A 14,643-nucleotide genomic window follows, 5' to 3' on the forward strand; every position below is an offset into this window, starting at 1 on the left:
GCAACAAAAGGCTAGCGAACATTTGTAGCTTTTGCTTATCCCGATTAACATATCTTTTGACCTCTTCTTAATTACCTGTACCATGTTCTATACAATGCTGCGGAAGCTACACAACCGGTCTGGCCACCGAAGTCTCACTCTGCGCATGTTGTCGTGCGGTAGTTTTTGATCCGCAAGGCTTTCTATGAAATAGCTAATTCATACTTTATAACTGCAACTCGTGGGCATCGGTTAAGTCTAATGATTAGGGGTTTACAAATATTTGAAACTTTCGACTACCAAATCGAATAGCGTCCTATTCGATTTGGTCTTTGAATCAAATTGTCTGTATTTGTAAATGAAAACATTTTTTTAATACTTCTAGAATATTCAAGAACATCAACTGCATCCAATTAAACATAATATTGGAGCAAAATTACAGTGAATTTTCAGCCCCGTGGGCATGGCCTAGACACACATGAGAACTTTCGTAGTGGAGCAGGCCCTGCTGCTTAGGTACCCATACTTTACAGGCTATACTGCAACCATTTGCACTCTCTGAATAGTCCTGTGCATGCGAAGAAAATATACTTGTTTGCCCCTAATGCTTTATTTGTGCTTTTAATAAACAGTGCTTCATAGCGCACACAATAATGACAAAAATGTGCCAACATTAAGAATTATAGGATATGAACATGGTTTTATATTACAGTGAAACCTCGTTAAACCGTAGTTGGCCGGAGCTCAGAAAAAGTATGTACTAAACAGTAGTGCTCCTTAACCGAAATACCATGAGATCGCCTACTTACCTGTCAAAAACAGAACTCAAAGATAGTGTGATAAAAGGGGAAAAAACATGCAGTATTTATTCACTTTGTGCGACAAAAGTGTTATTTTCGTTTGATGCTGCAGCAGCCTAGCAGCGACGACAGTGGCCTCAAACTTACTGAAGCTGTGAGCCAGCTTTTCACCCAGCCCCCTCTTCTTGGCAAACACTCGCATGGCAGATTCCTTATTGGCATTGCATGTTCTCCCTCCACAGGGGCAGTACCATTGCAGAAGTCGAGGGGCACCTTTTCATTTCGGCGTGCTGTTCTCGTTGCGATGATTGCATTCATGAGGCTGATGTATTGCGCAGCTTCTGACACTGTCGGGCCTGAGCAGCCCGTGCTGTCGCTTTCCGTGTCGTCCTTATCACTGTGACTAGGCGACACTTCGGCAACAACAGAGGCAACGACGGTGAAAAGTCAAACCTCGTCGCCAACACCTCTTCGCGGTCGCAGTAGCGCTGCCGAGCAACTGCTTCATATTCCAAATGCCACACACTGTAGTCAACAATAGATCCATGTAGCGTGCCAGCGGCGACTTCTTTGTGTAACGTTCGATAGCACAAATGGTGTCTAATTTCTCTTCTATGCTGAGCACATGGCATCTTTTTTATCCGAGCTTCGGCATGATGCGAGTCCTGCTTTGCACGATGAAAAAACACTCTCTGGCTTGGCACCGAAATGATGTTGGTGTGGCTTCAAGCACAAACACACAGGGCACTTGGAGGCCGTTCCGATCTCTGAGGCTCGTTGTTCGGCCGGGCTGCCCGATGGAGACGACGCGTATCCGTGTTTGCGCGACGAAAATTGAAAACACTACGTGTTAACCGATACGTACGCAATAAGCGGATACAGTTTAACGAGGTTTTACTGCAATTGTGATGACGGCTGTTCATTATTCGAAAACTTTTCAAAATGTATTCACATCTGGTACTATTCGTTTCGTATTCGATTCGGCCCCAAAAATTGAGCACTCTTGCTAATGACCTATTATCAGAGCACCTTTTTGCTTCCAGTATATGCCGTGCTGTGCTTTAGTTGCGAGCCCAAGTGGTGCCATGGGCACTGGTCAAAGATATATGTCACTCCGCTCCCTTGGTCTTAAGGTGATATGTGGGGTTTTGAATTATTTTCATTAATATTTGAGCTAGAATTATGAAAATTTCTAGGTGTATGTAGTTTTATGCACAGGTTTTAAATCTAAAGCTTATTTTAATGTATTTCGTACCATTCTTCTTTAACAGACATATTTTGGTAAAAATGTTTTGTCATGCGTCTAAAAAAATGTACTGCATACATTTTTTTTCTACTCTTTACCCTTACAACCTACACCAATTAAGGAGTGTTGTAAAACAAGTCTTCTCATTCTAGTTTCTCCAGAACAAAAGTTGTAAGCATTTGAACTTCATGTTAGCAGTACAGGCACAATTACTTAGATCAAAATTGTCATTTATCTTAATTTATAGCTTTACCTCGCATTATTTGGTCGCCTTGTGGCACTTACTGAGCCATAAGGTTTCAAATGAAAGAAGAATGATTAAAATTGGACTTGTGGAAGCTGAGAAAACCTGATCAGAAGATTGCACACAGGCTGGAAAACAGAAACTGAGAAAATCGTAAGGAGCACAAGGCATTGTTTTCAAGAGTTGTGCTACCAATTAAATAACTTTATTTAATAGCCAGCACATTAATATGCCCCAGGTGAATATTCGGTGCATGATTTTTCATGGTGTCACCGCTTTGCTGCGTGAAGGAAGGTGGCTGAAGCTGCCCGCCTTCGCTCTGCACTATTGAGACGGTGACCGTCTTTCTCTTCTGCTCTTTAGATGCCCTTGCTACTTTGTTGTATTTTCATTTCTCGTAGAATATGAGACGAGGCTTCTTTCATCCCCGCACTGCAGCTCATTACTGCTTCTGCAACCGCAGTTTCTACTGCCAATAGGGAGGCATGCTTGGTCTTTGGCATGAGGGACCAGATCACAGAGTGCAGTGATTCATTTGCATTTTGTGTCTTGCCCCTGTGGCAGCATAACAAGGGCAGCAAGTCGTTCATAGACAGGCCTTACTAACATGCTCGGGCAAGCTCTGGTGCTTTGAAAGTGGTTCTCCTCTAGCAGTAGCAGCATTCTGTTTGCACCACAAGTTGGCACCACTTGGGCACCGGCAGTGATTTGGTGTTGATCATTTGAACATATGTGATGAAAGGTTGCCATTACCGGTTCGTGCATACCGTCTATGTTGCCCACGTTAGACTTCAGTGCCCAGCCATAATAATTGGTGAGTTTGGTAATAAGGTCACCTGTCAGTCGACGTTTGCCACTCAAACTCTCACCATGCTCTGTTTTGAGCTTGTGGACGAGGTTGTGAAGAGCAGTGCCCATCTGCTTCTGCACATGATTAATGCAGTCTTTCTTCTCTACATTTGTGTAACCATAAACTTTGGCCTCTTCAAGTGTGAGGAAAAACCTGCTGTCTCCATCGCAAAGCACTGTGGTGTAGCGCAAACCATGGCACGATAGGGAGCGCTCAAAGAGTGGCTCTGGTTCCATCTGGCCGAATTTACTATCAGTATTTTTCTGGCAGATGTGATTTTCTTTCCAGGCACTGTGCCCAGGATCTTCCTTTGGCAGTGCATATTTGCAGCCAAGACAGAAGTTTGATAGTACCTCTGAAAACAACTCGATTACTGCACCCGCACCAATACAGGACAGGTGCACCTAGTCATCCAAGTGTCATCGAAACAAACTGCAATGTTTCCAGTATTTCGAAAATCCAGCACTTTGTAAAGTTCCTTTACTGCTGAAGCAGAATTAGAAAGCACCTTTGCACAAGCCTCCATTGCAGATGGGTTCAGTCTTCCCTTCAAGTGTCCTTGGTACGTCTTATGGTGCAGGCCTCTGTAGGATTTTCCCCATAGCTGAAAATAAGTCGTTCAGCGCTGTTTGCCTGTTCCCGGTACTTTGAACAGCATGCAACGCGAGAATGTTTATCTCAAATGGGTTATTAGATTTCGCCGTTCCCGACATGAGCCTTGAGCTCCATTTCGTTTCCTAGCAGCCGCAAAAGTCACATTCCAGGCTCAGTTGCACCGTGATACCGTAATCATTTGCACCTCTGGAGATCGAAACACTATTACCTCCGTACTTCTGGCACACAGTCTTGTGAAGCAGTTCGTTCACAATATCGATGTCGACAACCGTGTACGTCGCGGCCGAAGTCGACAGGCCTGTGTCGTAGCGCGTCGTTGCGAGCGTCCACAGCTTCCACTCGGTGGCCAAGAGAGACAATAAATGTGCAGTTTTTTCGTCTGCCTTTTGTCGGGGCTGATCGCGATCATCCTTGCTGAGGAACGTTGTGTCAAATCTTCATCGCTGTTCCTTGCCGCCACTTCCAAGGGAGCTGGCAGCAGGTATCGCAGATTCGCCCGACGTCGTTGAGCTTGCCGTCGGCGCCTCTACTGATTTGCCTTCCGATAGCGCGCCATTTCCCGATGTTACCGTCCACGATACGAAGAAGTCCGCTAGCCTTTTAACGCATTTCCTGCGTTTTTTCCCAAACTTGTGGACACCGCAGTACTTCCGATACGGCGCCATATCACAGGTTCGCGTGCACCTTTATCCGCTCTCAGTATGGCGGCACGCGCGAACGATATGCAAGCAGGCGTGCGGCTGTACTTCGCGCACGCCGCGTGGGCCAATGAGAAGCCTCCATTTTGCCACATGATCACAAGCCACCAATGATGGGCTCGCATTCGTTTTTTACTTTCTTGCAGTTTTGTCTGCATTGACGCGAGTCCCAGGGTTGCCAGATTGGGCTATTGATAGCCAAATTGGGCTACTTTCTGTCCGAGTTGGCGTCAGAATTTTCCTTTTGGCTATGTGGTTATTTTTGGGCTACATCTTTTTCCTCTGTAAAAAAAAAGTAAAAATAGTTAAGCAGAAATGAAAAGTACATTGGAATCAAAATGCAGACAACAGCAGGTTAAAGAAATTGAGCGCATCTGCTACAAAATCAAAATTTCCAAGTCCTATGTCAGAGAACACATATGCATGTCAAAAGGTCAAGGCTTGCGTCCTTTTCATAATTTTAATGAAGAAAGCTGGCCTCAGGAAACAAGTCTCCATCCGCGAACTAACACTATCCGCACATGCACGCCAGTGAACATAGACTGTTGCTGTCTCCACATGTGAGCTTTCGGCGTCCTACGTTTTAAGCATGAGATGCTTTTAGCTCCTGTTGACGGTGCGCCGCGGGTGACCTCAGCGGCAGAATGGAGGGAGAACACTGAGCTGAACCCAACTGGAATTTGCAGAATTTTCTGCCGACCACATGGCGCCTACATGGCAATTCACTCGGACCATTCCTGCCCAAATTGCCCCTGCTCCAACGCCAACGTAGAACATATCCTGTTCCGTTGCCCCACAGCCACCACACAGCCATCCGTTCCCTACACAACTCCAAACTCTTCTCCTTTCTTTGCTATCACTACCTGTATCAAATGCCGCCATCGAACGCGTGTTCAGTTTGGTCTCACTCATTAAATCCGGCCTTCGAAATAGAATGTCAAACGAGACATTGGTAGCGCTCTTCCACGTGAAGTTTGGCCTGGCCAGGAACGGAGGCTGCTGCAAGGATTTTAAACTGGACCAGGAATTTTTGTCCCGTTCCAGCTCCGAGATTTTGTATGGACCAAGCAGTTCCATTTCACAATAAGCTCGTCATGCTTAATCATAGCATTGTTCTCTATGTCGATATATCGTACCAGGTTTTGTACCAACTGCCATCTATTCTGTTAGACTTTGTCTTGCAGTTTTCTGTAGTTTTTTGTTTAGCGCATTGTGTGGCACTGAGCGAAATTGTCATGGGCTTTAAGTAATAATACTGAACGCCGGAATGCATGCCATTGCTTAGCGCGTTTAGTGCGCAGTACTATTTGTGTGTTGTTTCTTTTGTGATCTTTTAGTGCGCTGGGAAAAATTAAACAGTGCATTTGCAATGAAGACTGCATTTGCCCTATCATGAATTTGCCTGCATGCCAGCGTTTCTGCACTTCTGGAGCTTGTGCAGCATCTGTTTTCCGTGCCGCATGGCCTCTGTAACAATGCGCACGGAGGTTATGCGTGATCAAGCGTAGAAAAACTAATGTGTAGGTATTCTTGCCGAAAATTAATTACGTATGCTTAAGAAATGACTTCAGAAAAAGACAAAGCTCTTTGGCTACTTTTGGGCTGCCCAAAAGTTTCGCTTTTGGCTACATTTGGGATACTGCGGAGGCCAATTTGGCTACCTGTGGTTGGAGTGATCTGGCAACCCTGAAGGCGAAGCATGAGGCTCACCTACAGCGGGAAAGAGAGCTCGAGGATCGCTCTTTCAAACCAGGCCAATAAAACTTGGTGCTGGGCTAGTTAGTGACGCATTCTTTAAAACTGATGGTAGCGCTAAAAGAGACGAACACACAGTGAAAAGACGGCACGACGACGAGGGAACGCTACTAACAACTGGCTTATTTTTTCTGCTTGCGATATTGCGATATCATTATTCGTTAAAGAAGGCTGGCACAGTTCCACTGTGCGCATATGTTGTGACTGTCTTAAATATTGAACCCTTTTAAAAAATAAACCAGTTGTCAGTAGCGTTCCCTCATCGTCGGGTCGTCTTTTCAGTGTGTGTTCGTCCCTTTTAGCATTACCATCAGTTTTAAAGAAAACGAGGCCAAAATGGCCGCGTAATGGCGGACGGCTAAGAAAGGCGGCGTCGATGAATATGGGCGTTCTGTTGCGATGTTTTTGTGAGAAACCACGTCGAGTTCGCTCGTTTATTTGATAATTTCTTTAAAACTAGGTGTCCCAAAGGCCCAAAACTTCGGCTATGGGTGGAAGGGCACCGATAATTACAAATATGACAAAATTGAAAAAACACGTTTTTCACGATTTCTCGGTCCTAAAGACCCGCGTCCCCCCTTAAGTAGGTTCAGGTCCGCGATGCCTTTCACAGAATAAATACGTCACATTTTATATTTTGCGACACAGAAGTATGGCATTTCATGTTACATCAAACTAATGTGATGCATACTTCACGTGCAATGCACCATTTTTTGGGTTGCGAATGCAAGCAGAGAGGGAAGCATTGCCAGCAATGTATGGCAATGGCACGTGCACTGACTCATCTTTTTCAGGTGGCTGTTTTTCACCGTCTAACAAGTGTTATCGCTCAGCGCAGGACGCACCCGTATGTATCGGAAGTTTCTCGAATGTTACCGATGGTTCTGTCTGTTGTTACCGAAGCTTGTTTAACCTGATTGCATGTGTGACACAAATGGTGTACCACTTTCTGGAAGACACGCGGGCACCGCCGATGGAACTTTCCTCTGGAACCTTCGGTGACTTGTGTGTAAAAGCTGATGCGCTTGACCTACACATCATATTTTGATGATCGCCAAATGTGTTTGCTATTATCGTTGCGCTTCATGTGTAGCCTGTTTTTGTGGGCACAGGTTCGCCCAATCGAGGTTAGTTTCGTCATTCACGGTATTGCTACTGTGTTCTTTGCCGTCACTACTACATGACAATATGCAAGACATCTTAACTGGAATAGCAATGTATTTTACAGCTCATTCTGAAAGCTGATATCTCAATAATGGTGCTAGTAAAATCTTCTACCAAGCAGACATAGCTTCACTACTGCTTGGCTACAATTTTGTCATTTTAGCATGCGCCCCAAAGCAAGTTAAAAACAAAATTAGTGCATTTTTCTAATCGGGTAACCAGGACACTGATTTCTCCCACAAGTAATTTCTCCCTCTTGCAGAAATCTACCTAGGGTTCATACAGAACATCTGACTCAGAATTCAAAGACAGTTCAAGGATTTCAAGGATGCTGAAGGCCAAAATTAAAGGCAGAGGAAACAAACCTTATTTGCACACATACACTGAAAAGTAGTAAAATCTCCTTTTTCTTAGCAGCAAGAAATAGCAGCTAATACACGTACTTGGACATATGCTTCAAGCTTTTCAGATTGCAGTTCTAAGTTGATTCTCACTGCAATGATGCCAAAAGATTCCAGCGTGATGGTTTTTAGTGTTCAACTTCAGCCAAAAATACTTGTGTTAAAGCTGATTCTTACTTTCAGACAAGCATTTCTAGAGCCTAGAGCTCAAAAATGGAGTAATGATGGGCGCTGTGTGACTAAACAATTTATTTTTTGGTACCAAAACGAGATGGTGGCACGGCTTGGCCACTTGATCTGGCTTTGTCCAGCTCCACAAGGGCAAAGGGGACTTAAAACAAGGCTGTCCTTGGTGGCCGTAGGCTCACCACATTGAAATTGTTCAACAACACTCTCAAAAGAAAATAACTATGACTATTTCCAAATAGACAGTATCCATGACATAGCTCTGAAGCTAATGTTCAAAAGTCGCAACCAAACCACAGTTTTCAAGGAAATCAAGGACTTTTAAGGGCCCTTGAATCGTTTCTTTCTAATTCAAGAGTTTTCAAAGTTTCAAGGAGGTGTACAAATCCTGTCTACCTGAAAAATCATACCAACCCTAACTGCCACATGTGATACTTTTTAAAAAGTTGCAGTTTTGCCTTAATGGCTAAGCATTGATAGCAATTGCAAAGCATTACACAACTACACACAGCCAAACACTATATATATATTTATAGCCTTTTTTTTTCTTTTGTAGCTGTGATGCTTTTTAGAATAATTCCTATGATGTGTAGCAACATTTTGTTTCACATTTATAACACATTTTGTTCCCTATTTCTGCAACTTTCTTTTTCCTGTAGCCAATCTCTTCTTTAATCTCTTGATTTTGAGGGCATTTTAAACAAATACATTTCCGCACATGTTTAGGATGCCCAGCACTTTCCTGAATTTTTTCAGTTTCCATCAGCCAGCAGAGAGGAAGGATGTGACCTGCTCACCAGTGCCTCCTTTTTCAGCATGGGTCCCGACATTTCCAGGATGCTGGGTTGTCAGCAGAAAGAGAGAGAGGGAGAGAAAACTTTACACTTGAAGCTTGTCAGCAGCTATGTAACAGAGAATCAAGAATCGTGATCCTCTCACAAATGTGGGAATAAATGTTTTGTTGCTATGACAGCACAGTGACCGTTGCTAGGAAGCCGTAGTCTAAGCAAAATGACGTTTCCTCAGCATGGGCATCTGTAAGTGCGTGGCTTTTGCTGGTATGGGTAGCCTAGGCCCTTTTTTATTCCCCACCCAGCCTTAGTACGCAATCAGCAGGCAAGTGGCTGATGCGACAGAAGATGTCCCATATAGACAGGGTGTGATTGCAGCACTAGCGAGCGTCTCTAGGAAGCATAGCGTACAGAATGTGTCAGCTACCAAGCTTAACCTTGCAGAGCCTGCCCAGGAGACTGGTAACGACATAAACTGGGACATTGCGCACATCGTAGACAGAGAGCGGTATGTGACAAGGCTTAATTGTGGATCTTTCATCATTCCAACTACAAGAAAGACAACGAACAGATCATCTGACACACCCAATCATGTTTACGTTCAAGCTTTGCATTTTGCGCTCAAGGCTACTAACCTGCACAGCCAGCTTTCCTTTATGAGCAAGGGATCCGTATGGATCTCAAAACACCATTTTGACTACGGTCAGTGATCTGCTTCATTCCCAATGATTTTTACCTGAGCAAACGGTATTTGGTCGCACCATCAACTACACAATAATTGTGTACCTGATTGAGATCCCTGCCACAGCAAAAAAGAATGCAGAAACTCCACTGGAGTTGTGTAAGCATGCGTAAGCATACTCCCAAATTTCAGTTGGCCCAGCCCCCTATCTTAGTTGGCCCACCTCCAAATTTCAAGTGTGCTCACCCCCAAATTTAAGTTGAACCCCTGTTTAAATTTCAAACTGGCCCACTTCTAAATTTCAATTGCCCCACCCACAAATATCAGTTTACCCCTCTTAAAATTTCAAGTTGGTCCACACCTAAATTTTAAGTTGGTTCAACCCCAAATTTAACTTGGCCCACTTCAAGAATTTAGTTGGCTCACCCCCAAATTTAAGTTGGCAAACCTCAAAATTTCATGTTGGCTGACACGCAAATTGCAGTTGGCCCACCCCTACTGTAAGTGTCCCCATGCATTTCCTAAGCAGTCTAGTGTATCTCTATGGGTATCCCCTTTTATTTTAATTTTTATTGTTCCTTATCGCTTATAAAGGTACCAGTCACCTGCATTCATACTATCACAATGGTAAGATGTCTTACAGGGACACTAAAGGTAAATGCAAAGTCGACGTGGACTGTTTAAATACCATTCCAGAAACTTCGCAACGCTTGTTTCGTGCCAAGAAAAGACTTAGTTTACGAGAAAATTGCATCTGAATGGTCAGAGTACCTATTTGGAAATTCAAATCTCCCGCCACCAAACTGGAAGAGTGGTGACGTTGCATACGCTATCACTACCCTTTGCTGCCGTCGAGGAGTAAAACGACACCCGACAGACGGCGGTACCGAGCAAAGACAGAGCGGCAGATTTGCCGCTGCAGCTGCGTTTTGGTCAAGTGGCATAGACTGTTCGGGCATCCCGCATCATCACATGGAAGTTGAATTCTTCTATACTTGCAGTTTGATTGTTGTGTTCATAGGAGGTTGTGGCCCAGTACTGCACCAGGGTGGCCAATCCTGCTCTGGTGAGGGAGTGCGTTACCGGTTCTGGTCACCGGGATCAGGCCACACTCCAGGCCTGTTTGTGCAATTTTATCAACACGCGGAATTTTTTTTTTTTAAATCCGGTGGAAAATTGCCGGCACCGGGATTCGAACCACGGACCTCTTGCACGCGAGGCGGGTGTTCTACCTCTACGCCACCGCTGCACCATATAGCTTTCATTGATTACGAGAAAGCGTTTGATTCAGTCGAAACCTCAGCAGTCATGGAGGCATTACGGAATCAGGGTGTAGATGAGCCATATGTAAAAATACTGGAAGATATCTATAGCGGCTGCACAGCCACCGTAGTCCTCCATAAAGCAAGCAACAAAATCCCAATAAAGAAAGGCGTCAGGCAGGGAGATACGATATCTCCAATGCTATTCACAGCGTGTTTACAGGAGGTATTCAGAGACCTGGATTGGGAAGAATTGGGGATAAAAGTTAACGGAGAATACCTTAGTAACTTGCGATTCGCTGATGATATTGCCTTGCTTAGTAACTCAGGGGACCAATTGCAATGCATGCTCACTGACCTGGAGAGGCAAAGCAGAAGAGTGGGTCGAAAAATTAATCTGCAGAAAACTAAAGTAATGCTTAACAGTCTCGGGAGAGAACAGCAATTTACAATAGGCCACGAGGCACTGGAAGTCGTAAGGGAATACATCTACTTAGGGCAGGTAGTGACGGCGGATCCGGATCATGAGAAGGAAGTAATCAGAAGTATAAGAATGGGCTGGGATGCGTTTGGCAGGCATTCCCAGATCATGAACAGCAGGTTGCCGTTATCCCTCAAGAGAAAAGTATATAATAGCTGTGTCTTACCAGTACTCACCTACGGGGCAGAAACCTGGAGGCTTACGAAAAGGGTTCTGCTCAAATTGAGGACGACACAACGAGCTATGGAAAGACGAATGATAGGTGTAACGTTAAGGGATAAGAAAAGAGCAGATTGGGTGAGGGAACAAACACGAGTTAATGACATCTTAGTTGAAATCAAGAAAAAGAAATGGGCATGGGCATGAGGAGGGAAGATAACCGATGGTCATTAAGGGTTACGGACTGGATCCCAAGGGAAGGGAAGCGTAGCAGGGGGCGGCAGAAAGTTAGGTGAGCGGATGAGATTAAGAAGTTTGCAGGCACGGCATGGCCTCAATTAGTACATGACCGGGGTTGTTGGAGAAGCATGGGAGAGGCCTTTGCCCTGCAGTGGGCGCCACCAGGCTGATGATGATGATACTTGCAGTTCGGTTGAGTTTCGAGTGCCAGCAAAACCAGCGCAGCACCACACGATAACTACTGAAACACGAAAGCGTGGGCAGCCCGGAGTCGAGCAAAAACAAAACCTTCACAACACCCACGTCGTTCAGTGTTATTTCAATGAGTTCTTTTTTCTAAATGTAAAATAGAACTGGACAAGTAGCATTTTATTTCATCTTATAATACAATGCAAAGGTGTTTTGTGCAACGAGTGGTTGAGTACTAGTGACAGAATTTTACTCAAGTACTTTTGTCATCGCGCAAGTACTTGAATGTCCCGGGGGAGTCTCTAATCATGTCCTGCATTTACCTCGAATTCTCGATTATTAAGGCTCTGTTCGCAATAATATTGATGCCTTAGAGATTCTCAAGCACTAATCTATCACTTTAGCTTGGCTTAATATTTGCCTATAGTGTGCCTTTAACTTTGCAAAGGATGCATTTTTGTGCAGGTACAAGGAATTACACTTTTCATGATGGGGCTGCGGTACTCGCCAAGGAATGCTCATGCATCAAACATTATCTTGGCCCTGCAAAAGTGGATGTCCAGTGAAGCTACTGAAAACCACCACAACTGCTGAGGGGCTATGTAATGCTTTATTACTTTAGAGTAATGGTAATCGAGTAATGGGAGTAATGGTAATTTTGGCAGCATGTCGCCACTGCTCGTATGCCCGTTTCTCTTCCCTTTGCCGCTCCTCGTATTCCCGATGCTCCTCGGGAGCCCTAACTATGGATCACCTATTTATAGTGGTGCTACAATAACAATGAAATCAGTTTCTAGGCTGGTTCTTTTATAAATGAAAGGGTACTGATGTGACTCCTCACATCACAAGCTGCCATTGCCGGAGCAGCTTGCGAGAATTCTTACCGTGAAATGGATGTGGGGAGCACTATGTGCTTCGCATTGTTAGCAGGAACACCTTATCATCAATGATGTGGTTTGGATGCTTGTTTTGTGCTTGCTCTTTATTGAAATGAATGATGTGCTGTACAGTAAAACTTTGTTAATTCAAACTCGGTTAATTCGAAGGTTTTCTGCGGTCTCATATTTTCCAATGTAAATTTGACCGGATAATTCAAACCGGCGGCCTAGGCCAACCCGGTTAACTCGAAGATTTGGGGTGCTATGCAGCAATCCCCGATCCCCATCAAACCCGACGAAACGATGGCCATTCAGAGCAGGAAAGCGATGCCACATAGCAATTGCGATTATTTATAGATGAAGCGCCCAACCCGTAGCACTGCTAGCACAAAAATCGATTCACAGTACAGCCCGCACACCGTCAAAATGCGCGCCTACAGAGAGAACACGTGCTTCACTGCAATGCAGCGGGCACACTGGTTTTTGTCACAAGCTCTCGTCCCCCACTCGCAGTTGCAGCGGTCGCAGTGTCAGCATGTGTTCCGTGTCGCTGTCACTGGCTGCCGTTCGCCCATTCTCTCTCTGCGCCTGCGGCGAAGTGTGTGTGCGCAACGCCAGTCTGCGCCGTCTCCTTGTGTGCGGTGGTTAGAAGTGTTGCAGCTAACATGGTGTTGTTTTATTTTATTTTTTCCTGAACTGTGCAGAAGTGCCAGTGAGCAAAGATGCCAAAGTATAAGAATTTAATGCTGCAGCAGAAGTTTTGCTTGATCCAAGAACACGTTACAAGACCGAGTTGGCTGAAAGGTACAGCGTGCCCCTCTCGAAATTGCCCAGAACATTGAAGAACAAGTCGAAGGCACTGGAGGTCTACAGCAAGACATACCCTTCGAAGCAGTCACGAGTACAGGCTCCCATGTAACAAGATGTGGAAGCAGCTTTACTTCGCTGGCTGCAGAAAGCAAATGCAGCCCACCTTCCCGTCAATGGAATGATACTGCAGGAGAAGGCCAACGACTTGGCTCTACAATTTCGGCACGAAGAGCTCATGTGTAGCAATGGATGGTTAAGCTGCTTTAAAGAGCGCAATAATTGCACCTTCGTAGCCGTCTGTGGCGAGAGCGACAGCGCAAACGAGAGAGTCGATGATGACTTGAAGAAACACACATTGGCTCCGTTGCTTAGCGAGTACGGTGCAGACGATGTGTACAACCTTGACGAGGCAGCCCTTTTTTACAAGATGCTGCAGCAAAGGAGACCGCAGTCAAGAGTCGAAAGCAGGGCAAAGAAGGAATTACCGTTCTGTTCGGCGTGAACATGTGCGGTAAACACAAGCTGCCGCTACTTGTAGGTGGAAAGAGTGGGAAGCCTCACTGCTTAAAAAATGCATGGCTGCCACCAAGGGATGAGCTTATCTACTGGCACGACAAGGAAGCCTGGGTGTAGTATTTGAAGATTATGTTCTGCAGCTTGACCGCAAGTTCGTGGCCACAGGCAGTAATGTGCTCTTCGTTGTTGATAATTGCCCAGCGCATGGTGACATCCCCCACCTGAAAGCTATCAGGGTGGTATTTCTTCCTCCAAACACTGCATCAATCTCAAGCACCAATGGACCAAGGCGTCCACCACACGCGGTAGATTTACCGCCCCCACCTGCTCAGGTGCATGCGCCTTTGCTACGACAATGGCAAGGAGAAGTCTATCGACCTCCTCAGGAACATATGTCTTATTGTGTATGCATGGAAGCAAGTGGAACCCACTTTGATCATACGGTGTTTTGAACACGTTGCCTTCTCGAAGGAAAGCACCGTCGATGCTGATGCTGACTATTCATGTGCACTTGAAGAAGAAGGAGCCGAGTATTGCAAGCACATCAGTGCACTCTGAGCAGACGATAGCAAATCCGGAGCAGTCGGCTTCGCCTAGTATCTGAACTTTGAAACTGATCAACAAACGTGCTACTCACACTTGGAGAGTGAAGCTACTGCTGATGCGACCATGTGTGATGGCAGCGACGACGACAACA

General features: G+C 45.2%; 1 protein-coding gene across 2 annotated transcripts in view; it reads right to left on the reverse strand.

Annotated features, from left to right (window-relative positions):
- The window catches only part of Atg14 (autophagy related protein 14), a 251,020-nt gene that overhangs the window by 203,428 nt on the left and 32,949 nt on the right, over nucleotides 1-14,643 (reverse strand). For both annotated transcript variants that reach the window (XM_065425403.2, XM_065425404.1), the window contains exon 4: nucleotides 8,736-8,778. In XM_065425403.2, the coding sequence (XP_065281475.1) occupies nucleotides 8,736-8,778 (43 nt within the window). The remainder of the gene's footprint in view (nucleotides 1-8,735; nucleotides 8,779-14,643) is intronic.

The sequence above is a fragment of the Dermacentor albipictus genome, chromosome 7 (assembly GCF_038994185.2).
Source record: "Dermacentor albipictus isolate Rhodes 1998 colony chromosome 7, USDA_Dalb.pri_finalv2, whole genome shotgun sequence".
In the NCBI taxonomy this organism is placed as follows: Eukaryota; Metazoa; Arthropoda; class Arachnida; order Ixodida; family Ixodidae; genus Dermacentor; species Dermacentor albipictus.